Source organism: Mustela putorius, unplaced genomic scaffold (genome assembly GCF_011764305.1).
Source record: "Mustela putorius furo isolate JIRA1106 unplaced genomic scaffold, ASM1176430v1.1 tig00003911_pilon_pilon_pilon, whole genome shotgun sequence".
In the NCBI taxonomy this organism is placed as follows: domain Eukaryota; kingdom Metazoa; phylum Chordata; class Mammalia; order Carnivora; family Mustelidae; genus Mustela; species Mustela putorius.
Genome location: NW_025422058.1, coordinates 542451 through 568466, shown reverse-complemented (window position 1 = coordinate 568466; position 26016 = coordinate 542451). Strand labels below are relative to the sequence as shown.

At 35.1% G+C, this 26016-nt stretch overlaps 1 protein-coding gene across 7 annotated transcripts in view; it reads right to left on the bottom strand.

The window, feature by feature from the left end:
- The window catches only part of PPP1R12A (protein phosphatase 1 regulatory subunit 12A), a 147965-nt gene that overhangs the window by 17351 nt on the left and 104598 nt on the right, over nt 1–26016 (bottom strand). For 2 of the 7 annotated variants that reach the window (XM_045069079.1, XM_045069078.1), the window contains exons 13-20: nt 25494–25661; nt 24920–25096; nt 17346–17436; nt 16001–16201; nt 15592–15760; nt 13548–13669; nt 6975–7022; nt 3982–4047 (exon numbers count right to left, since the gene is read on the bottom strand). In XM_045069079.1, coding sequence (XP_044925014.1) covers nt 3982–4047; nt 6975–7022; nt 13548–13669; nt 15592–15760; nt 16001–16201; nt 17346–17436; nt 24920–25096; nt 25494–25661 — 1042 coding nt within the window. The remainder of the gene's footprint in view (nt 1–3981; nt 4048–6974; nt 7023–13547; nt 13670–15591; nt 15761–16000; nt 16202–17345; nt 17437–24919; nt 25097–25493; nt 25662–26016) is intronic. The other 5 variants (XM_045069081.1, XM_045069080.1, XM_004752349.3 and 2 more) reach the window with 5 other exon arrangements.

Genomic DNA, 26016 nt, shown 5'->3' with positions numbered 1-26016 from the left:
TTTTCCAATATATACAAATAATGAATCACTACGTTGAACACCTAAAACTAATACAATATTGTATGTCAATTATATCTCAATTAAAAAAAAAAACCCAGAACCAAAAAAACCAAGAGATATTACTCAAATTTAGAAAAATATCATGTATGAAGTAAAATGTGTAAATATCAAATGGAAACATCACCATTCATCTCACAACTTGCACTCTGGTTCACTGATTTAAATTCAAAAACAAACAAACAAACAAAACTCTAGGCAGTCACAGAAATAACTCAAATTCCATTTCTTTGTCTTTAAAAATTATGGTGCTATCATTGTTATTTGTTACATTTTTGAGACTGTAATAAAAACACATGACATAAAAGTTACCATCTAAACTACTTTGAGTACAGCTCAATAGCGTTAACATATTCACATTGTTGTGCAACACAGCTCTAGAATATTCTTATCTTGCAAAACAAACTTTATACACATTGAACAACTCCCCATATTCTTCTACCCTCACCCCTACATATAAGTGGGATCATACATTATGTCTATTTCAGGACTAGCCTATTTCATTTAGCGTATGTCCTTATTTCATATAGCAATGTTCTTGCTTCCTGTATTTCAAAATTATTTTTTCAAAGTAAAAATATACTTAATTACAGAACCATAAGCTTATCTAAAAGTACCACAGCCTAAAAAGTTCCTCTATAACTCCCCTGGCCTCCAACCCTCTAGATAACTACTGTTACCTTTTTTGTATTGATATCCATGTATGAATTTCTGATTTGTACTGTTAAACTAATTTCTGTAAAGGATGAATTTGTTACAGTTCCAAAACCTTATATAAAAATACTATTTCAATAGTGATCATACCAAATCTGAGCACTACTAGCCTTTGCCAATTTTACTTTTTTATATTAATTGTCATGTCTTTGGTTATTAGTAAAATTAAATGCATTTTCAAGCTTATTGGCTACTTGTATTTCTTCTTTTGTAAAATTTTAAGTTTCATGTATTCTGTCTCTCTTTTCCTAGAGTTTTTCATAATATAAATACTAAACTTTAAAGTATGATAGATGCCAAGATTATTCACTTTTAACTGAGCAAATGTGTCTCACTTTAAGAAGGGTATCTTTTCTGTCGTATTCTAGTTTTATATGTTTAAATAATTAAATCTGTTAATCTTTTCTTTTTTCTTGCCTTGGTGTCATACGTAAATCCTTTTTTTTTTTTTTTAAAGATTTTATTTATTTATTTGACAGACAGAGATCACAAGTAGGCAGAGAGGCAGGCAGAGAGAGAGGGGGAAGCAGGCTCCCTGCTGAGCAGAGAGCCCCATACAGGGCTCTATCCCAGGACATTGAGATCATGACTTGAGCAGATGGCAGAGGCTTAACCCACTGCACCACCCAGGCACCCCTTAAATTCTTGATTACTAATATCCTTTGCATGATTGAAGTTTTATTATACAATAACTTAATGAAAGCAAATCACAATAGCCAAAGCAACAGAAGTCCTATTTTTAGAAAGAATGTTGTAACACATGATTCTGATAATATATAATTCTAATAACAACAAATGTTATGATAAAATCATGCAATTTTCTGCGATAAAGTTTAATCTTAATTTCTTTTAATTTATATTCTGAAGGTAGACAGCTTGAGTTTCACATGCAATTCTGAATTTGGAGGAACTTTTTGAAATTGACTATTTGCTTACCTTTGAAGCAAAAAAGTACACGACCCAATGCCATTTTTTAATGTGGTTAACTTGGATTCTATAACCTGAATGGAAGTTCTATTATCAAACACACTTCTGAGGTGATGACATTATTTACTTCAGAAAATGCACAGAAGAATTTTGCTAATACTTTTACAAGGAAAAGCAGGGGCTGATGCTACAATTTTTTTTTTAGGATGTTACTTATTTATTTGATAAACAGAGACACAGAAAGGGAACACAAGCAGGCGGAGTAGGAGAGGGAGAAGCGGGCTTCCTGCTCAGCAGGAAGCCCAATGTGGGGAGGCTGAATCCCAGGACCAGCGGAAGGCAGATGCTTATCAACTGAGCCACCCAGGAGCCCCGCCCCCTCCTTTAAAGTATTTTATTTATTTATTCATCAGAGAGAGAGAGGGTGAGTGAGCAGGCACACAAGCAGCGGGAGCAGAAGAGAGAGAGAGAAGCAGGCTCCTCAATGAGCAAGAAGCCTCGTGAGGGACTCGATCCCAGCACCCTGGGATCATGCCCGGAGCTGGAGACAGATGTTTAACTGACTGAGCCACCCAGGCATCCCCGATGCCACAAGCTTTTAAAAGAGAGTGGCATATCTAATGGCCAGAAGCACTTTTCTAGTTTACTGTAAAGACTCGTTAACTTCCATTCTTCCTTTTCCTCACAGTGTACCAGTCAACTGGTTTAAGTGAGATGGTATACAGCCCACGTTAGTAGTAAAATGGCTGCACTACCCTAGTGGTAGACTTTGCCTAGTCCAAGCCAATTATTATAAATCCCAGCCCGGTGAGGTATACCTGCTTGAGGATGAAGCTGACATAGAGGGTTGTGTAATACAACAGGAGCATAACAAATTCTTTGTTCAATTTGATTTCAGTTGGGTTTTCTGTAAAACAAGAGCTAAATAACCCCTTATTTAAAATGAACAAACCTATTTAAACTGTTTGGAACTAGGAAAATGTTTCTCCCTACAAACAATTTTCTACTCAGTCTTAATGTATCTCATGTATAACTTTAACAGGAAAATTTAAACACAAGAAGCAATATGCTTCAAAGTCACAACTCGAAGTCAGAAAACCTTTTCCCTTCTATCCCAGCCTGGTGGGATGTGAGGTCTGTGTGATATGTTTACTAACCCATTCCCTCTTGTTTTCCTAGTATTTTTCCCTTGAAAGATGGGAATTCACCACTGGGAAAGGAAGACAATGGTCAGGTTTACAGAATATAATAAACACAAGATACAGGGGAATTGGGGGATGCTAACAACTGAGAGGCAAAGGGTTTAAAGGTGATAAAACTTCACCCTGCAAATAATTTACCCTTGGAAGTAATTAATTCTTTATTATCTGTCTGGGTACCTATTTATAAAATAAAAGTACCTTTCAGGACCAAATAGCAAACTTGGCCCTAAAAGTAACATCCACAGTCACATAGCACAAGTAACCAACTTCTGGTCGCTTCATATTAATGTACATCCTTGCTGACTGAAAAGAATTTCAATACCTCTATTTAGGAACTCCAAGTAAAAAATAAAGATGATATGACAGAATGCCATTTCAGGTTAGATACTGCTAAGCTTAGAAGATTAGAACTAATTCATATTATATGGCTCTACCCTTATGTGAATAGAGGTCTTTAAAGCATGTCAGCTTTCTCCGCAGCCAAACAATAGGGAATAGAGGGGGAAAAACAGTGGGAAGAAACTTTCAGAATTTGCTAGTTATGTAACCCTTTAAGTCATTCAAACTTGCCTTAGTTTCTTCATCACTACTGAGGAGGAAAAAATGCCTTTTTGGAGAAGACTGTTGGTACAGTAAGTTCTGATAATATAAAAGTCCTTTAGAGCACTAAATTTCTAAATGAATGTCAAGAAAGTTAAAAAGACCTACTTACTGTCTTCTCTAGAAGCTAACTTTGCCCTCCACTACTTCTCGATATCCCTTACTTTTTTTTTCTTTTCAACTCTGAAGATTAATTTATATATAATAAACTATTCACTTAGGGTATGCAGTTTGGTAAGTTTGACAGCTGTATATATCCAGAAAATCACCATTATAATCAAGATCCAGAATATTTCCATTGTCTCTAAAATATTCTTTGTGTCCCTTCCAGTCCATTTACCCCTGACCCCAGAGAAGCTCTAAGTCTATCCCCAGCATGCGGGAACAGTGTGCAGTAACTGTCTTGCATGAATAAATACAAACACAAGCAAATAGCAATCCTTAAAAAATACGAATACTTCTAAACACAAATGCTTTTTACCTGAGTTTCTTTCTTATTGGATCCTTCTTCTGTATCTGATTGTTGCTCTTGTTCATTTTCATCGCTCTAAAATACATTGTCAATTTACTTTAGAAAAGTAAAAATAAATATCAAACACTTGATACTTAAATTTTTTAAGGCTTTTCTAATTTTTTAAAAAAGATTTATTTGAGAGAGAGCATGCAAGTAAGAGGTGGGGGATATGTGGTGGGGATGGGAGAGGCAGAGAGAAGCTCAAGCAGACTCCCTGCTGAGCTGGAAGCCTGATGTGGGGTTCAATCTCATGACCCTGAGATCAGGTCTCCGTGGAAATCAAGAGTCAGTTGCTTAACCAACTGAGCCACCCAGATGCTCCAGGGCTTTTCCAATTTGAAACAACCCTTGAGAAAAATCTACCAGGAAACAAATCAAAAGGAAAACTAATCTTTAAGTGGGAATTTTTCTATCCTGTTTTGACTGCATGACACAATCTAAGCAGGTTAACATGCATGGTGAAAAAAGATCATCTACCTAAAAACATGATTTAGGAAACACATTCACAGTGGGGGTGAGGAAACTGGAGGCTTAGCAGAAGGTATTACATTTTATACTGTAATGATACTGCATGTGCTTTAATAGTTAAAATGTACTATTTAGACACTCCACTATAATGGGGCAGCAAAAATAGGAAATTCATTATATTAAGTAAGAAAAGTTGGGATTCTATAAGCTTGTCAAGATTTATGCAGAAGTCCTATTATATTTAGGTAGTTTATCAATATCTGGAAATTTCTTGGGAGTTTACAGCACACTAAATAGAAATCAGGCAAAATCAGTGGCGCTGTTGTTAGTTTTATTAATATAAATGTTAATATAAAAATATGAATTCCACCTCATGAAATGATTGTTTTTAAAAACTGCAGTTTCATGGGAAAACATTGAAACTGGAAATTTAAAAAGTGGGAAAAGTTCACAGGTCCTAAAAGTAGTAATAAAAAAAGGGGGGGGGGCTACTAATACAAGAGGTTAAAAAGCTGCCTAACTACATAATACCCTTCCTTTGACAGAGCTCTTGGTTCTTTTTGTATGTATTTGAAGCTGATATAGCTTCAAATGTATCTAAGATGGGGAAAGAAGACCTGTCCTCTGATGGCTAATTAGAATACAATTTAATGCAGGTTCAAATTAAAAAGATGAGTACTGCCAATTTGAATCCCAGGAAAAATCCTTACAATGCAAAGTTAAGGATATTCCAGAAAGTGAAGTTCTGAAGGGAGAGCTGGTCTGAATAAAACCGGGGAAAAATAAATACTGTTTAACAAACACAGCTTTGACTATGAATTTCCTAATACAGCGACTTATTAAAAAGATAATTTTAAGTAATAAGAGTAACTACGTTAGGGTGCTAATTAAGACTGTAAGGTTTTGTTTCTGTTATTAAAATGGTAATGAGCAATCAATTAAAATAAACCAGATATCATATTCTTCTTGATGAACAAAGATACCTTGCCAAAAGAATTTTTGAACCACAATGGGATCAATTCTCTACCTGGTAGTTACCAGTTGGTAAAATGGCAGTTACCAATTTATAGGAAATATAAAAAACCACATTAATGTGTTAAACAACACTTCTGGGATATGATAACCCAAGTTCATTCAAAAATAACTGTAAGGAAAAAAATGAGATGGAAGGAGAAACCGATTAAAAGAGGCATTAAAGATGTACTATTCATAATGCATAACCCCTACTATATTCCAATCAAACCAGCAAAGTATAAAACTACAACAAACCACTTATGGCATATATAAGTTGAATGGATATGAAAACTGGATATTAAATATTAAGGATTTACAGTTAACTTACTTAACAATAAATGTGATCACAGTATTGTGATCATTTGCTGTATGGTATACATACTGTGATTACTTTTATTAAAAAATATTAATTCTGGTAATTTTAAAAAAATCCTTTCCTCTTGAAAGTACAAATTAAAATTTTTAGATGAAATGATATTCTATAGATTTTCTTCAAATAATATGGGATTTGGGAAGTGTGGGGATATCTGGGGTGGGGTCATTATACTTCTCTGTTACTTTTGTACATTTGAATTTTCTGTATTAAAAATTAAAAGAAAAAGAAAAACAAAACAAAACAAAACAAACAACAACAAAACAAACCCGAGGCTGGAAAAACCCAAACAGATTATGTTTGTCCTTCCATAGTAAAATGTTCTATTGAAACAGCATAAATTTCGTGTTAACTGTGCTACACTACAGTTATTCTTTTTCCTGTATATGAATAGCAATGTTACGCATATATACAATCAGGGATAAAGAAAAAAAATAAAATTTTGAATGAATGTTACAATTTGATAAGCCAAAGCACAACTTCTAGCAAACATCACTTGAGATGTAACTAATTGTTATGTATATTATATAATCATATTCATGAAAATGGAATGTAAAGCATCTTAAGGAGTTCTAGGTAGATGGTGAGGTAGGAGAATCCTGAGCTTACCTCCCTCCATGGACACACTGAGGCAACAGCTACATATAATGTAAAAACTCACTCTGAAAACCACCTGAAAATTAGCAGAACAGATCTTCCATTGCTAAAAAAAACATACAGAAGCCCCCTGGAGAAGGGCAGGCGGGGCAGAGAGGCAGTTGAGTACCAAAGCTGGTATATGGCAACCCACAAATGAGAGGATTATCATAGGTACAGAACTCCTCCTCGAGGTACAAGGCCCATCATGCCTCACAGTGGGCAACCCCTACTCTGGGGACCTGCATGGGGAAGATGAATCCCTGTAACATCTGGCTTTGAAAATAAGAAGGGATTAACTCCAGTAACTTTGAAAATGAATGGGCTTAACTCTGAAAGAGTCAGAAGACTAAAGGAAACGGATATTCCACTTTCAAAGGGCCAGCGTACTATGTCATTTGTATAGAGACCCTGTGCTGAAGCAGCAGTTTGAAAAGCACCTGGGTTATACATGAAGATTTTCACTTACTAATTTGAGAGCATGTGCTTGAGGGTCTGGTATCTGCAGGGATTCTCTCTAGGGAAGAAGGTACTAGTTAGCACCATTTCCAACCCCCTTCTGCCTAGTTGGCCAGACATAAGGGCCAGTTCTGACACCCTCTATCTACCTTGCTAGCAATGCTTACCCCACCCCAGCTTTGCCCGTGGATGCTCCCTGCTCAATCCACTCATGCTGGCAGGCACCCCTTCAAAGTGGCTCCTGCTCTGCAACACCTGATGGGCAGCCTTCGTCAAAACTTGTGTCCCCAGAAAATGATTACTGCTCCATCACACCTAGTGGGCAGCACTGGGGTGGGGGTCCTAGAACACTTTCAAAACTACTCCTGTCCTGGGGACGGGGAGAGCCAGTCCCACCCACCAGCCTACCCACAGCAGCTACAGTCAGGCTTCTCAGTCAGCTGCACTGGGGACCAGCACTGCCCAGCAGTGCAACTGTAGTAGGTGCAGCTGATCACTGTAGCCAGCTGGGCTGAGGGCCAGCCCACCCACTAATGCCCCCAGATCAAGGCCTAGTTACAAGAGGAAGGTACACACAGCTTACACAGGGGATCCCATCCCCTATGCTGGAGCGCCTGGTTTTGTTAATAGGGTGGGGGGAAGGGTTGTGTTACAGGGCACCTCAAAACCACAAGCCACTACTTTCAAAACCAGGAGACATGGCTGACCCACGTGATACAGAGAAACAAACACAAAACGAGGAAACAGACAACTATGTTCCAAATGAAAGAATAAGACAAAACCTCTGAAAAAGAACAAAACAAAATGGAAATAACCAATATACCCGGTATAGGTTCTAAGTCATGGTCATAAAGATGTTCACCAGACTTGAGAGAAGAATGGATGAACTAAGGGTGAATTTCAACAAAGAAAAAGAAAATATAAAAAAGAACCAATCAGAGCCGAAGAATACAGTAACTGAAATGAAAAATACATACTAGAGTCAGCAGCAGATTAGAGAATACAAAAGAATGAATCTGCAATCTGGAAGACTGGGTAGTAGAAAGCATCCAAGCTGAACAAGAGAAAAAAAAGAACTAAAAAATGAGGATAGGTTAAGGGAATTTATAACAATACCAAAGATATTAACATTAACAGTATAGAGGTCTTAGGAGAAGAGAGAGAGAAAGAGGCAGAAAACTTATTTTAAGAAATAATAACTGAAAACTTCCCTAACCTGGGAAAGGGAACAGATATCCAGATCCAGGAAGTACACAGATCACCAAACAATAGGAAACCAAGAGGTCCACACCAAGATATTTATTAATCATAACATCAAAAATTAAAGATAAAGAGAATCTTAAAACCAACTACTTATGTACAAGGGAAACCCTGTAAGGCTGTTAGCTTATTTTTCAGCAGAAACTTTGCAGGCCAGAAGAGAATGGCATGACATGACTGTCATGGAAAAAACCTAGACCCTTCTGAAAAAAAACCTACAACCAAGATTACCTAGAAAGGTTATCATTAAGAAGTAAAGAAGGATAAAGAGTTTCCCAGACAAAAAGTTAAAGGACTTCATCACCACTAAACCAGCCTTATAAGAAATGTTAAAGAGACTTCCGTAAGTGGAAAAGGCAAGGCCAGAGCTAGGAATAAGAAAATTATAAAAGGAAAAAATTTCACTGGCTAGTATATGAAGCTTAAAAAACAGAAGTATTTGTTAAAAAACAAAATAAATTATACCTACAGAAATTAAAGGATACACGAAATAAAAGTAGTGAAATATGTCACATACATAAAATGTAGAGGAGGGAGTAAAAATGAAGTATTTTTAGAATGTGTTCTAACTTAAGCGATGACTATTAAGACAGACCGTTGTATACATAAGATGTTACATACAAACCTCATGGTAACCACAAACCAAAACTTAAAATGGACACACAAAAAATAAAAAGAAAGGAATCCAAGCATACTACTAAAGTCATCAAATGACAAGGGAAGCAAGAGAAGAAAGGAACAGATAAGAACTACGAAAATAGCCAGAAAACAATGAACAAAAATGAAGTACATACCTATCAGTAATTCCTGTAAATGTAAATGCTCCAATCAAAGGATACAGGATGACTGCATGGCTAAAAAAAAAAGAAGACCCAACCATACGCTGCCCACGAGAAATTATTTCAGATCTAAAGACACATACAGACTAAAAGTAAAGGGATGGAAAAAAAAATTCCAATGGAAGAAAAAAAAAAAGGTGGGTAGCAATACTTGTATTAGACAAAACAGACTTTAAAACAAAGACTAAAAAGAGACAAAGAGGGCATTACATAATGTTAAAGAGATCAATCCAAAAAGAGAATATAAGAATTTAAATATCAATATACCCAACGTAGGAGCACCTAAAAATAAAAAGCAAGTATTAACAAACACAAAGGACAAAACTGAAATCATACAATAATAGTAGGGAACTTTTAATACCTTAACTTACATCAATGGACAGATAATCCAGATAGAAAAATCATTAAGAAAACAGTGACTTTGAAAGTCACATTAGACCAGATAGAATTAACAGATATGTATACAACACTCTATCTAAAAACAAAATACATTCTTTTCAAGTGCGCATGGGACATTCTCAAGAACAGATCATGTTAGGCCACAAAATAAACCTCAAAATATTTAAGACTGAAATCATATCAAGTATCTTTTCTTTTTTTTTTTTTTTTAAGATTTTATTTACTTATTTGACAGAGAGAGATCACAAGTAGGCAGAGAGGCAGGCAGGGAGAGAGAGAGGAGGAAGCAGGCTCCCCGCTGAGCAGAGAGCCCGATGCGGGACTCGATCCCAGGACCCCGAGATCATGACCCGAGCCGAAGGCAGTGGCTTAACCCACTGAGCCACCCAGGCACCCTCAAGTATCTTTTCTGACCAAAATGGTATGAAACTAAAAATCAATTAGAAGAAAACTAGAAAAAACATGAACATGTGGCGGTAAACAATATGCTACTAAATAAACAATGAGTCAAAGAAGAAATCAAAGAGGAAATAAAAAAAATACCTGGACATAAATGAAAAGGGAAACAATGGCTCAAAATCTTTGGGATGCAACAAAAATGCTTCTAAAAGGGAAGTTTACAGTGATACAGGCCTATCTCAAGAAACAAGAAAAATCTCAAATAATCTAACCTTAAACCTCAAGGAATCAGAAAAATAGCAAAGCCCAAAGTTAGCAGAAAAAAGGAAGTAATAAAGATCAGAGCAGAAATAAATGAAATATAAAAAACAAAAAACAAAAGATAGATGAAACTAAGAGCTGGTTCTTGAAAAGAGATAAACAAAACTGATGAAACTTTATAGCCAGCTTCCTCAAGAAAAAAAGAGAACTGAAATAAGTAAAAAATGAAAGAGAAGTTACAATGGACACCATAGGAGTACAAAGAATTAGAAGAATCTATTAAAAACAATGACATGCCAACAAATTAGAAGAAATGGATAAATTTCTAGAAACACATAATCTAAGATTAAATCAGGGAGAGATAAAAAATCTGAACAGACCGATCACCAGTAATGAAATTGAATCAGTACTTAAAAAATGCCCAGCAGAGAGTGAAGTCCAGAATCAGATGGCTTTACAGATGAGTTCTACCAAACATTTAAAGAAGTAATACCTATCTTTCTCAAACTTTTCCAAACAACAACAACAACAACAACAAACAACAAAACACCAAGCCCCAAAAAACTAACAACAAACAGAAGAGGAAGGAATGCTTCCAAATTCATTCTATAAGGCCAGTATTACCCTGACAACAAAATCAGACACAAAAAAAGAAAATTACAGATCAATATCACTGATCAACATACATGCAAAATCCTCACAAATATTAACAAAACAAATATAACAATACATTAAAAGGATTATTTCCCACGATCCCATGGGACTAATCTCAGGGATCTAAAGGTACAATATCTATAAATCAATCAATATGATATAACACATTAACAAAATGAAGGATAAAAATATGATTGTCTCAATGCAGAAAAAGTATTTGACAAAATTCAATATCCTTTCATAATAAAAATTTTCAACAAAGTGGATTTAAAGGAAACATACCTCAACATAAAGAATGCCATAGATGATGACCCTATAGTTAACATACCCCACTGTGAAAAGCTGAAAGCTTTTTCTCTGAGATCAGAAAAACAACAAGGATACTCACTCTTACCACTTTCATTCAACATAGTATTGGAAGTCCCATCCAATGTAATCAGACAAGAAAAAGAAATAAGTAATCCAAACTGGTAAGGAATAAGTAAAACGGTCACTATTTACAGATGACATATACAGGGAAAACCCTAAAGATTCCACTGAAAACTATTAGAACTAAAAAATGAATTCAGTAAGTTGCAGGATACAAAATCAATACACAAAAATATATGTTGCATTTCCACATATTAATAACAAACTGAAAGAGAAATAGAAAAAAAAAATCCCATTTACAACTGCATCAAAAAGAATAAAATACCTAGGAATGAATTTAACCCAAGAGATGACAAGACTATACTATATATGAAATGATAAGATATTGGTCAAAGAAACTGAAGGTGATACAAATAAATAAAAAGATACACAATGCTCATGGACTAGAAAAATACTGTCAAAATGTCCACACTAGAGGCAATCTACAAATTCATGTAATCCCTATCAAAAAGCAATAGTATTTTTCACAGAATAAGAACAAATAATTCTAAAATTAATATGGAACTACAAATGACCCTGAAAAGCCAAGGCAATCTTGAGAAAGAATCTTAACAAATCCAGAGGTATCACAATCCAAGATTTCAAGGTATACTACACAAAGTGATAGTAATCAAAATACTGTCACAAAGAGACACAGATCAACAGAGCAGAAAAGAGAGCCTTAAAGTAACCCCATGCTTATATGGTTAATCTTCGACAAAGCAAAAGAATATATATAAGGAAAGGCGTTCTCTTCAAAAAATGGTGCTGGAAAACCAGACAGCTACATGAAAAAGAATGAAACTGGACCATTTTAATACCATTTTCAAAAATAAACTCAAAATGGATTAAAGACTATTTAAAAGAAACACAGGCAGTAAATTCTTGGATATCAGGCTTAAGAAGTGTATTTTTGGATCTGTCCCCTGAGGCAAGGGAAAGGAACAGCAAAAATAAAAAACTGGGACTTATCAAACTAAAAAAATTTTGTACAATGAAGGAGACCATCATTAGAATGAAAAGTCTAACTCACTGAATGAGAGAAGATACTTGAAAATAATATTATCTGGTAAGGAGTTAATATTAAAAAAATATAAAAACCTCACACAACTTACCACCACCACCACCAACAACAACAAAAAGGTAGATTAAAAAATAATCAGAGAACTTAAAAAGACATTTTTCCAAAAAGACACAGATGGTTAACAAATACAGGGAAAGGTGCTCGACACCACCAATCATTAGGAAAATGCAAAAAGAAACCCCAATCCCACTACGAGACATTATCTTGCACCTGTAAGAATGGTTAGCATCAAAAAGATAAGAAATAACAAGTGTTGTCGAGAATATGGAAAAAAGGAACCTTTGTTCTGTTGGTGGGAATGCAAATTGGTGCAGCCACTGTGGAAAACAATATGGAGCTTCCTCAAAAAATTAAAAAGAAATATCATTAACCCGAAGAAAACTAAAATACTAATCCTTAAAGATAGATTTTTCCCCATGTTCACTGCAGCATTATTTACAATAGCCAAGACAAAGAAGCAACCAAAGTATCCATTCAAGAGATTAAATAAAGAAGATGTGAAAATATATACAACGGAGTACTACTCAGCCATAAAAAAATATGAAATCTTGCCTTTCACAACATGGAGAGACCTAGAGAGTATTATGCTAACAGAAATAAGTCAAACAGAGAAAAACAAATACCACATGATTTTACTTTTATGTGGACTCTAAAAGCACAAAAAATTAACAAAAAAAACAAACAGAAATAGACTCATAAATACAGAGAACGAACTGATTGCTTCAAGAGGGGATGGCGAGATAGGTTAAAAAGATGAAGGGCATTAGTTTAAACTTCCATTTATAAAGTAAGTCAAGGCGATGAAAAGTACAGCATAGGGAATATAGTCACTAATACTGTCATAACTGTATAATGAGAGATGGTTACTACACTTATTGTAGTGGGCGTTTTGTATGTAATTGCTGAATCACTATGTTGCATACTTGAAACTAATATACAATAATAGTAAAAATATGTAAAGCACCTTTCTTTCAAAGAATGTCCAAAGTAAAGCCCGTTTAACCACTATACAGTTATATATATTTCCTGAGCTGTACCTATTAGCTATTATTTTTATTTCAAAATTGGGACAGAACTCTTGATTTTCAGTAATACCAAAAATGTAAGTACTCATTAACTATCCTTATAAAGAAGAACCTTTCTGATTTAATAACTTGACTCAAAACACATAATGATGACTTAAAGAATATGTAATCTGAGGTATATAAGAAATTATTAGTATGTACTTCTGGAAAGATTAAGTATACTATCAAGTAGTTATATGTTAACAGGTTCTCACATCTTGTGTCCAAAATGAAACTCCTGTAGATCTCCTTTTTTCTCTCGGTCTCCGTCGTTCTCGGATTGATTTAGGTTGTGATTTATCTTCTCCTTCTTTTTCCTCTTCTTTCTTTTCTCCTTCTGTTAAAGATTACAGTGAGCCACAAGGTAGCAATATACTTGACGGTATTTTGTAAGAAAAATACATAACAATTCAAAGTCAATTTCCTTCATGAAGCCTTCTGAAATTCTCCAATCAGAATTATTTTTTTGTCCCTCTCAATGCTCCTACGGTTTAAACATGGTTTAAACATGTCTTTGTATCTCCCACTGGATAGGTTCTTGATCAAGAGAAGAATTTTAGGGGCGCCTGGGTGGCTCAGTGCGGTAAGCCTCTGCCTTCGGCTCAGGTCATGATCTCAGGGCCCTGGGATCGAGCCCCGCATTGGGCTCTCTGATCGGCAGGGAGCCTGCCTCCTCCCTCTCTCTCTGCCTGCTGCTCTACTTGTGATCTGTCAAATGAATAAAATTTTTTTTAAAAAATTATTTTTTAAGGGGCACCTGGGTGGCTCAGTGGGTTAAAGCCTCTGCCTTCGGCTCAGATCATGATCTCAGGGTCCTGGGATCGAGCTCCGCACTGGGCTCTCTGCATGGGCTCTCTGCTCAGCAGGGAGCCTGCTTCTTCCTCTCTCTCTGCCTGCCCCTCTGCCCACCTGTGATCTGTCAAATAAATAAATAAATAAAATCTTAAAAAAATATATAAAAGTCTCCTTGGAGACATAGCAAAAGAAATTCCAAAATTATAGTATTAAGAGGGCTTTTCAGAGTCGTTTTTGGAATTGGTTTATAGCAACGATCTCAAACTCCAACGCCTACAGTGGCCATCCAGATAATATAAATGGATAAAATGGGTCAGGAGGACACTATTCCAAGTAGTGCAGGGCTGATAACTATTGGGCTCTAGCCAGTTGTTGATATGCGAGAATTTTTAGACCCACTGTTGCTGAATCTTCCAGTTATTCAGTAGAAGATGATAATCTACACTTTTATGGCACAAACTTCCTACAAACATTATGTGGGCCTCACACTCAGTGGCTTAAAGAACTGAAGGGGTGCCTGGTGGGGGCTCAGTCAGTTAAGCTTCCGATTCTAGGTTGTGACTCAGGTCGTGATCTCAGAGTTTTGGGACTGAGTCCTCCAACAGGCTCTGTGCTCAGCTGAGATTCTGCTGCTTGAGATTCTCTCTTTCCCCCTCTCTCTGCTTCTCCCACAATTTACATATGCATGCGTGCACTCTCTCTTTCTCAAATAAATAATAAATCTTAAACAAAAAGAACTGAAATATTTCTGACCCAAAAAAGTCAGCTGAAAATTAAGAAAAACTTAATTTTCTCAAGTTTATCCTATAGGATACTGTCATGACTAATCCTATGAGATTTTCTTTTAAAATATAAAATGCCTGCAATTAGAATTGACTATATGTAGTGCCCACCTCTGACTTAAAGTAGGAATTATTAAAATTTAAATAGTAAGTTTATATGAAATGTTAATAGTGATCATCAATATGCCAGCACACAGCTGAAAAAGAAATCTATTTCTCAAGAATAAGCATAAAAACAGTTTCATTTTAGCAAGGATATTACTTGTGTAGGTGATTTTAGTTTAAAACAATTTCAAATACAAAGACTTAAGAACTATGATTCATTCAATAGGCAAGAAATAACTTAAGGCACTATTAACTGCTGCTAGAAACAATCTCCTAACAGTTCTTCTATACTGACTTTTTTCTATGTTGCTGGACATAAAAATTTTTGTGAAGTCTTGAATTATAAAGACAATATGTATCAATGCCAGTCTACATAATTTTCTATTTTTATTTTCTACTCGTCTCATTCTCATCTGTCATTTTCTTTCTGGAAGAATAGCAGAGTGATTCCCAGTTTGGAATGCTGTTTTATTTTCTATTGAACTATAAAAGAAAACAAGAACAACAACAACAACAACAAATGATACAAAGGATTATTTATAGGAAACAAAGTGTTTCCAAGATTTGGTCTTCTTACCTCTTTCATTTTCTTTTGTTAGTCCTCTGGAGTAAGCAGAAGTTATACCTACAAGACTATTTGGCCTGTTTAGTTGACTTGAAGCATAAAGGGAACTGCTTATGGTAGAAACTGAAGAGGATGGAGTGGTTGAACTTGCAGTCGATACTGGTCTGTAACGTTGGTAAGTCTGTGCAATATTAAAATTAATACCCATTTAAAATAGTAAACAGCTGAAAACACATAAACACTTAAATTCATTTTAAAGGAAAAATAATGTTTGAATCATCTCAAAATAATTCAGATTTCTAGTTAAAATCCTTTTTAGTATTTTGTATATGGTCTATTGGTACATAAATCTCTTACACTTTCAGAGTCACAAGAACTATTCATACCATTTGACCTAGCTGTGTTACTGGTTTACTATTACCTCATCATATGTTCTAGAGTACTTTTGTTTATATTCATCTTCTCTTGATGTTTCCGATTCCTTCTTTTCTTCTTGCTTTTCTTTATCCTGTTTTTCTTTTTCCTCTTTTTCTTTTTCTTCATTTTCTTGTTCTCTGGTTCGGGTAGAACGACTTCTTCCTATTGTTTTTTCAGCTTCCTGAAGATCAGTCAACGTTACTCCCTGTATGCAAAAAGGGTAAATTTAATAATGAGAGGCATTATAGCTTGTCTCAAAGGAATTATCTTATAAGCAGACAAATTTAATATGAATGTATTAAAAGTCAAATACACATGTTTGGAATTGGTTTGGAAACCAAGACAGAATTTCTACTTGGCAAGTCACATTCATTCTATTAAGACTCACCATGAGCAACCACAACAATAGTTTTCGGGAAAGATATAAAATGTAAAAAATAGTCTCTATATTCAAGAAATTAACAAAAACAAAGGAGAGATGACAGAAAAATCATACAAATTTCTAAGAAGTTCAGAGAAAGAAGGAAAAATGGATAAATACATTGTTTATATGCTGGTTTTATATGTATTTATGTTTTTATGTATATATTTGCAGAAAATATTTAGTAAAGTAAAGAAATAATATTTGAAGGATAAGCCTTGAAGAACAGGTTAGATTTCAAGAAGTAAAGGTACAAAGACAGGAAAAACATATTAAGATCTTAGCAAACAGTTCAGCTTGAAATGTAAGAGTAAGGATCAAGGAGTTAAATCTGGATATGGAGCTCCTCAACTGTAGCAAAGGACAGACAGAGGATAAAAGCATAGAATGGCAAGGAAATTAAAGAGATGATAACTAGATTGGGTGATATTTTCCTCATACTTGCACATTAGTTGTTTGAAACATCTAACATAATAGACCTATTCCTCACAACTCCAAAAATTCATAGAATTCTTTAATAATTATCAGACTTAAATATTAACACTTATTGAATACTCTGTGCCAGATACCATCTTAGTAACAAAAGATAAATAAATATTCAAAGACACACAAAGGCTTATGCTAATTGGATTAAATATAATATTAACAATGTGGCTATATACAAAAGAATAGCGCAGGATTACTAAAGCAATCTTTATTAAGATTTACTCACATTATATACTGACATTGGTATTTCCTTTTTTTTTTTTTTTTTTAAAGTTTTTAAAAATTTATTTAAGTAATCTCTATAACCAATATGGGCTCGAACTCACGGCTCCAGATCCTCCGAATGAGCCAGCTAGGCGCCCCAATGATATCAATATTTAACAGAGAAGAGAAAAAGAGAAAGGTAATTTGAAGTTTTACACATCATATACATTAAAAATACCTGTGTTGATCTTCTAGACTGTCTTGCTTGTCTAGATCTTGCTTTTCTTTGGGATTCGGACTCTTCATCTCGAACAGGAGTGAGGTATGATCTACAGTAATAAGTAAAAATTGTTAGTTGGAGATATAAGATCTGTGGATATAATTATATAGGAATCGGTGAAAAAGCTAAGCATTTTAATGGGTTTTAAAAAGTCCTAAAAAAGGTTACATTCACCCTGAAAATTCAACAATACTATCTGATAAATTTTTAGATTGGAAATCTAAAATCATGCTAATTTATATTTTTCAGGTTCTTCCTAACTATAGTTTTTGTTTGTTTGTTTGTTTTGTTTTTTAAAGCCATGGGACATCCGTCCTCTTAGCCCCTCTTTTGAGTCCCTGCAATACCATGCTAGATGATATGTGAAGATATTTGGCTAAATTCTAGACTGTCAATGTCTTTTTACGGTAGAATGGTTAGGAATGAAGGCGACATTCAACATATGGAATGACTAGTGAGCAAGCAACACTCCCTGAATTCCTGCCAGGTGCATTTATTAATGTTTTTGGCAGATATCATTACTTTTGTTCACACTTTGAGTTCTCTAAAAGGTCAAGTGCTTTTATACAAAAACTGCTTTAAAATCAGCATCTGATTCCTGGTTACTGATTTTCTGATATAAAGAGGAGTTAGTATTTAGTTAGCTTCACTACACTTCATCTTATACATCTAAGCCTATGTTCCGTCCTGTCACAGAACATGCACCATTTCAAAAAGCTTGCAATCTATGTCGAGATTAATATTTCATTAATTAAAGGACTGAATTAGCAAAGATAAGACAAGAGCCCTGCAACACAACAAAAAAACTTCCCTCCAATGATCAACATTAGTTGGAAGTTCACTCGTTAATACTTCCTGCAGTTATATTACCATCTAAATCACATTTCTCAGAGAACGCTTAGAAGTAGAGTATTTCGGGGCGTCTGGGTGGCAGTGGGTTAAATCCTCTGCCTTCGGCTCAGGTCGTGATCCCAGGGTCCTGGAATCGAGCCCCACTTTGGGCTCTCTGCTCAGCAGGGAGCCTGTTTCTGCCTGTCTCTCTGCCTACTTGTGATCTCTCTCTGTCTGTCTGTCTCTCTGTCAAATAAATAAATAAAATCTTTTTAAAAAAGAGTATTTCTATTTTCTATGTTGTTTATTAAATTTATCTAGTTTATACCATCCTGCCCCTCCCCTCTAAATGTTACTTTTTAAAAAGGCTTTTTAGCTTTAGTATGCTTTCCAATTGGTAATTCATTCTGCTCTTTAAACTCCCTGAAACTATTCATATATCCATAGCAAACTTTGGAATTTATTTTTGGGTTTATGCCTCATCTTTTATTTTTTCTGTGCTTCCTTTAAAGCTCTAAGTTCAGAGAGTATATCACATCTCATACTCCTTAGAATAATTTACAGTTTTTTTTAGAATTCTTTTGGAGAGCTTCATTCCTTTTATCTTTCTTACACGCTCTTTAGTTTTTAGAAATTTGTCTAAAACTAGAATATATGATTCATTATTCCTAGGAGTCACCTCCTTGAATAATTAACCCTAACATAACAAAGTCCCCCTTGTCATCCAAAAACGGGTCACTTCAATTCCATCAATGAACTCTTACTTATTGGTTAAAGTTAGTTCTAGAAGACTGTTTTTCTGTATTGCTTCTACTCTAATTACAGATAAACCCGAAGCAAGGTAAGTCAAGAACTTCTCTAGAGGGTGTTTTTGATCGAGACATCCAACAAATTTAGAGAAAGATGAAAAGCCTCTCCCTACTTTTTTTGACTTAGGTTGTTTTTATCATCTGGTTTGAGAAAATATCACCTGATCTCTCTACTTGGCTAAATAACTTATGGCACTACTTCATAATGATATTATTGATTTTTTTCCTCTTTGTCCATATGTTATCATATTTTCACCTCTATGTTTCTAGAGTATCCTGAAAGAGTATGTCTTTTTGCTATTACAGTAGCACTACATTTATCTTGTAAATCAAGCACACCTCATGAAGTATTAGAAGAGCTCTATCTTACTAAGTTTGGTTTCTACTAAAACACTAGTACAGGTTTAAGTTTATAACCTGAAGTTTTAATTCAAAAATTAAATGTCTAGTTATTTGTTGTCTGTTACTTTTTTTTTTTTTTAGATTTTTATTTGACAGAGAGAGAGAGTGTGTATGTGAGCACAATCGGGGGAAGAGTAGGCAGAGGGAGAAGCAGGATCCCCACTGAGCAGGGAGCCTGAGGTGGGGCTTGATCCCAGGAATCTGGGATCATGAGCTGAACCTAAAGCAGACACTTAACTGACTGAGCCACCCAGGAGCCCCTGTTTTCTGTTACTCTTAATTTGTCCTCCTAAATGTATAGGGCAAAAAAAACCCAAAAAACAAAAAACTCACTAAACAAAACACTTTAGTTACCAACATATCTTTAGTTTCACTTTCTTTTAGAGATTTTGCAACACATGGCTTCTGTACCAATGCACAGACCCAAAGAAATGAGCAGAATTGGTAGGTCCATGATGCTCAAGCTGCACTAAGCTTGGTACTTCTCTTTCTCTCACTGTTTCATAATTTTCATTTTGACTATATATCACCTCTTCTGAGTTTTAAGCTTTTTATTTAAGATATAACAGATATTTAAAATAATAGATATAACAGACACTTCCTATTTTTATAACAACTCCAGTGATTTTTTTTTTTTTTTTAGGACAAGTAATTTAATTTAAAAGGTGAAAAAGAATAACAATAAACTTGTTATTTCAGTTTCAGTTTAAGAAAATTAATTTTGGAATATACTGAGGAGCTTCTTTGTGGCAGAAGTTGGTTATATGTATTTGGAAAATGCTATATATTCTGACCTTCTCTAGGAAAACCACAACATGTTAAAGGCTCTGAGAAGAACTGAAGGAAGAAATCTCTTTAACCTTGTTTAATTACGCATTTCCCAAGATACTGAAGTAGAAAATACTTTTCTTTTGTGGTACACCTGCTACATGTGCAAAGTGCTCTGTGAGACATCAGCCTGAAAAATATGTCCCAGGGCGCCTGGGTGGCTCAGTGGGTTAAGCCTCTGCCTTCGGCACAGGTCATGATCCCGGGGTCCTGGGATTGAGCCCCACATCAGGCTCTCTGCTCAGGGGCGAGCCTGCTTCCTCCTCTCTCTCTCTGCCTGCCTCTCCGCCTACTTGTGATCTCTTTGTCAAATAAATAAATAAAATCTTAAAAAAAAAAAAATGTCCCAATGGTTATTTTTTTTAAGCCATTTATTTAGTACTTATTTATGCATCTACTGCCCCTATGCAATTTATTGCTTTCTGGACTTCTACCAGATGAGGGGAAGATAATAAAAGGAGATGAAACCTCAATGTAATGGTGAATCTGGTTCAAAAGAAAAACTTGATAGCAGTTTAGATGGCTGCTGGTAACATTTCAGTATTTCATGAGCTGCTCTGAAAGTTAGGCATGAACATGGACTTCTGAATCTGACTCCCGTATGTAATGGTCAAAATTCCCTTATTTAGTTTAGAACAGGGAAATCTGCAATGCCACTTGCCATTCTGATCTCCACGGCAAATGAAACTAATCAACCATCACACTCTTCTTCAACAGTTTCAAGTTGCCACAGAAGTTAAATGTATTTATCATATCTGTTTTAATATACATAGATAGATTAAAGGGATAAAAATTACTAAATGGAAGACTTAAAATTTCTGTTCATTTAAATTTTCCTAACATTTGTTTCAAATGAACATAAAAATCAAGCCTATCAATTTGCAATATACATTTCCTATTATTTTAAGAGTTCCCATCTGATATTCAGTTCCTTTCTCCTCTTCTGGGGTTCCTGTACAGAGAAGACCTCTATGAATAAAATGTAGAGAAGAAAATTAAGTCATATATTTTATGTGTTTTTGATTAAAAAGAGCTGACCAGGGCACGTGGGTGGCTCAGTCAGGTGGGCGTCTGCCTCAGGCTCAGGTCACGATCCCAGAGTCCTGGGATCAAGTTCCACATTGGGCTCCCTGCTTAGGAGGGAGTCTGTTTCTCCCTCCGCTTATGCTTGCGCTCTCTTTCTCTCTGTCTCACAAAAATAAAAATCTTAAAACAAAAAAAAGAGCTGACTATCAAAAATCAGAATATATCAGTCAAAAAAGAGCTGACAAAATATATCAGTCAAAATCCACTGGTGCCGGGGCGCCTGGGTGGCTCAGTGGGTTAAAGCCTCTGCTTTCGGCTCAGGAAATGGTCCCTGGGTCCTGGGATCGAGCCCCACGTCGGGCTCTCTGCTCAGCAAGGAGCCTGCTTTCCCTTCCTCTCTCTCTGCCTGCTTCTATGCCTACCTGTGATCTCTGTCATATAAATTAAAAAAAATAAATATTAAAACAAAATCCACTGCTGCCTTAATCACTACTGTATCACTGTCATACTGGATCTCCTTAAAACTACGCAGGGTACATAATTTAACCCCTTAGTAATCTCAGACTGCTTACTACTTTCTGGGCAACTGAAAGGTTTTTTTTTTTTAATTAATAATTTTCCAATAATTCCAATTATTCTATATATTTTTGATTTCACTTTCTTTAAAAAAAATTTTATTTATTTAGAGAGAGAGAGTGCCGGAGGGGAGGGGCAGAGGGAGAAGTAGAGAAAGAATTCCAAGCAGACTCTCCCGCTGAGTGGGCCCAAATTGGTGCTCCATTTCATGACACTTAAAATCATGACCTGAGCCAAAATCAAGAGCAGGGCACTCAACGGACTGAACCATTCAGGCACCCCAATTTCACTGACACTTATTGCTGAAATATTCATATTTATTTATAATATTTATATTTTGGGTAGTCAACAAATTACATTTTTAAAAAAATGGAAAACCAACCCTTGTTTTTCATTCAGCTTTTTCCTTGTAAGAAGAAAAGTGAGCAAATGCATGCTGACTGAGCCAAGGGAAAAAGGTGGAAGAAAATAATTATACAAAGTAATAGTTCCATGTGAATTCATACTACAAATATGAACTTATTAGTAAGTATTTTAAAACTTATCTTAAGACTTAAAGACTGGAGAACTAGAAATATTTAAGAAATGAAAGAATTTGCTATCATGGTCCATCTATTTTTTTTTTTTTAAGATTTTATTTATTTATTTTTCAGAGGGAGAGCGAGAGTGAGCACAGGCAGACAGAGTGGAAGGCAGAGTCAGAGGGAGAAGCAGACTCCCCGCGGAGCAAGGAGCCCGATGTGGGACTCGATCCCAGGATGCTGGGATCATGACCTGAGCCGAAGGCAGCTGCTTAACCAACTGAGCCACCCAGGCGTCCCTGGTCCATCTATTTAAAGCTATCTTCTCTTCTCTACTCCCCACCCCACCACCACCATTAATCCATTGGAAATCTTAACTAATAAAAACAGAAAATCCTCATCCAATCCTGATCAATCAAAGTAACAAAACTCATGAATATGGTGGAATTTAATAGTAAGGTAACTTTATATAATATCTGAAAGTACGTATGTAAGGATACCTAAAATGGCATAAATGTATTAACTTATCTTTTTTTATCCACAATATATATTTAAATGCTAACATATCCATTTTGAGGACAAATAGTCAACCATATTCATTTCAAAAGCATTAGTGAAATTTAACTGAAAGACAAACAGAAGAGGCCGACAATGTATTCAAAATTGCAAACAATCACTTGACATGAAACAAAACACAAACATTAATATTACTGCAAACATCATTGAAACAGAGTAAGACAAACAAAATTTCCGTAATAAACAACAGGAAAAATTTCATACACATTTTGTTTCTTATGCTATTAAAATCTGTTCTGTCCTATTAATATCTCCAAATATTTAATTCTCAATCTTTAATGTCTTTCAGGATTAATTCCAAAAAATTGATCCAACAACTTTATAATAAAGAAATATGAGGTTAGGAATCATTTCTTTGTTCTGAAACAACTGATGATTCCAGGAAGATACTCATTAGGCTTTAATAATCACTGGAAACATTTTTAGAAGCATGGAATCCTAGAAAGTATTCTAGAAGTTAAAAATTATATAAATCAAATTTATATAAATCAAATTCCTCATTTTACAGAAGAAGAAATTCTGACCTTGAGCACTCTAACCTTAGGATTAAAGCAGGAAAAAACTAAGGATTCCTGACCTTTTTTCTTCACTCCCCGTACACCATAAAAGCAAAGGCCTCAAATTTATTTTCACTAGAAAGGTATGATGGATGCCTATGATCCTCTAATTTCTGTTTGCTAAATGGTCTTACCCAAAAATACCTTAAAAGCCTAAAACTAACTTAAATTTAGAAAAATGAATTAAATCATGGTACGACCTATACTGGTATTCAAATCACAAAATGTTAACTTCTTATAATGGTTTCATCATAAAAACAGAAATAAAACATAAACATATTGGTAGAAAATAAAGATGCAATGATAGAAAGGAAAATATTTTAACGTTAAAAATTTAATGTCTTGTTACTTTTCATATATTCACCACAAATATTATTGCAAGGATACTAATACTTACTACAGGCCATGCACTTTGCTATGCACCAAAGACAAGACTGTATACGAATACTACATGCCAGAAATAAGACAAAGTTAATCTGGTTGGTATTTTTGTTAAAAAAAGAAAAATACCAGTTATGTAGCTAATTTAATTTCATAAGAATAAAATGTAGAAAAGGTGCATTTCATTTCTAAAGACTTTAGTTTTCTCAAGAGGAAAAACAAAATTCAAAGCTAGGAACTATGCATGATAGCAGAAAAAATATGATTATCCTGTAACCTTGGGCTTCACTTCAGTTCTCACACAAATTATATAAAAGTGAAAAAGACCCTTAATATCTCTGGGTCTTAGTTTCCTTCTGTAAAGCAAGGATATCACATGTAAGTTCCTTTCCACATTTGTGATTCCATACCAATTAGCAGCAGCAGGAAAAAGTAAAGCAATGCTCTTAACATATAAGCACATAAAATAAATTCATAAACTGTTGAAAAAATTTAATCAATGAGTGCCTTTTATGTGCCAAAATGTACTCAATGTACTTAAAAATTATTTGGCTTACATGTATCCCTAAGAAATCTTTCTTCAAGAGAATCTTAAAATGAAAATCTCAAAAATAACAAGAATAGTTAACATCCATCAAAATTTTTAATAATGGGAGAAACAGAGAAGAATGAAAAATCTGTTTTTGTCAGATCTAGTCTTCCATGAATCTGACTGGGTATGCTTAGATCTTCATCACAAAAACATCTTGAATGAAAACAACCATTAAAAAAAATGAAGATGGCTAAGAAGACCAGTGTCTGGCTCACTGCCTTGAAATGAAAACATCAATTCTGTCAGAAGGAGTCACCAAGCCTAAATGCTAATAATTGCCCATTACATCCATCTATACAGTTTTGAGATGATATAGGTTATTTATTAACCTATTCAAGAGATGGTCACCAACCTGCCAAGATTAAAGAGCAAAACAAACAACTTTCATCACTGGGCAAGATAGATCAGCAGTCCTGTGAGGACCTTTACACACCTGCGTCTCTCCCTGACCTCTGATGTGGAGGAGACAGTGCCAGCAGTAGTTGTAGTCAGGGTTGTGGTTGAGGCTGCAGCATTTACAACAGTTGGAGCAACAGGGATGGTCAATGCCGTAGGAACACTGTCCTTTTCTTTTTCAGTACTATCCTCAGCCCACAAACGATTTGAGGTACTATCGCATCATAAGCAGCAACACAAAAAGAGAAAAGGAAAACAGCTAAACAATGAAAGCACTTTCTAGCAGCTCAAACAGGTGACTATAGGGATGGATTTTTTTAAAACACAAGGCAAGACATCTTTCAGCTATGAACCAAAAAGCTCACCCAGAGCTGTCTACAGAGAAATTTACTTAATTTTAAGCAGCCTGATTCAAAGAAAATTAGTAATTCAGGAACTTAATTTTTTTCCCCAGACATGCGTATTTGCCTCTTTTTGGAACCAAATTTGATTGTAAATAATTTAAATGAGGTAAATGAAAAAATCCAGAGCCCCACAATCTTCTAAACAAAAATGCATGCACATACATAAGCACACAGTAGGCCTGAACACAAAATGTATCTGTGACTCACCTGCTTTGTGTGCCTGCTGAGGAAGAACCCGTTGTAATCTTTGTAGTAGTGCTTGTGCTGGAAAGCAGGCTTTTCTGAAGCCCAGTTGCAGAGGTAACTGTTGGTGTTGATGTGGTGCTTGGAACACTAGAACTAATCAAATCATCTGGTCTTCTACCAAAGGAGCAACTAAAGGAAAGAGTCATATCTATATAGAATGTGTTTGTATGTGTATTCTATAGTTAAAGTCTATATATTATACAGATTCACAAGGCTAGGAAAAATCTAAAAAACTGTGTTCTAAATACACCACTGGCTCCAGCACCAAGAGTTGCATCTACAACTTGCTAGGAGTCTGGATGTTTTCACTAATTTGGTAGTGTATCATTTTACTGCCTCCCTCTTCCCTCAACAGGACTCAAAGATGATCTGATCTGGTATTTTCCATTCCTGGACTGTAACACACCATATGGTCATGCCAGGCTGGGTCTGAGAAAAACACTTAGGTCTGGTTTTATTAAGGGAAAGTGAAGATGGACCTTTT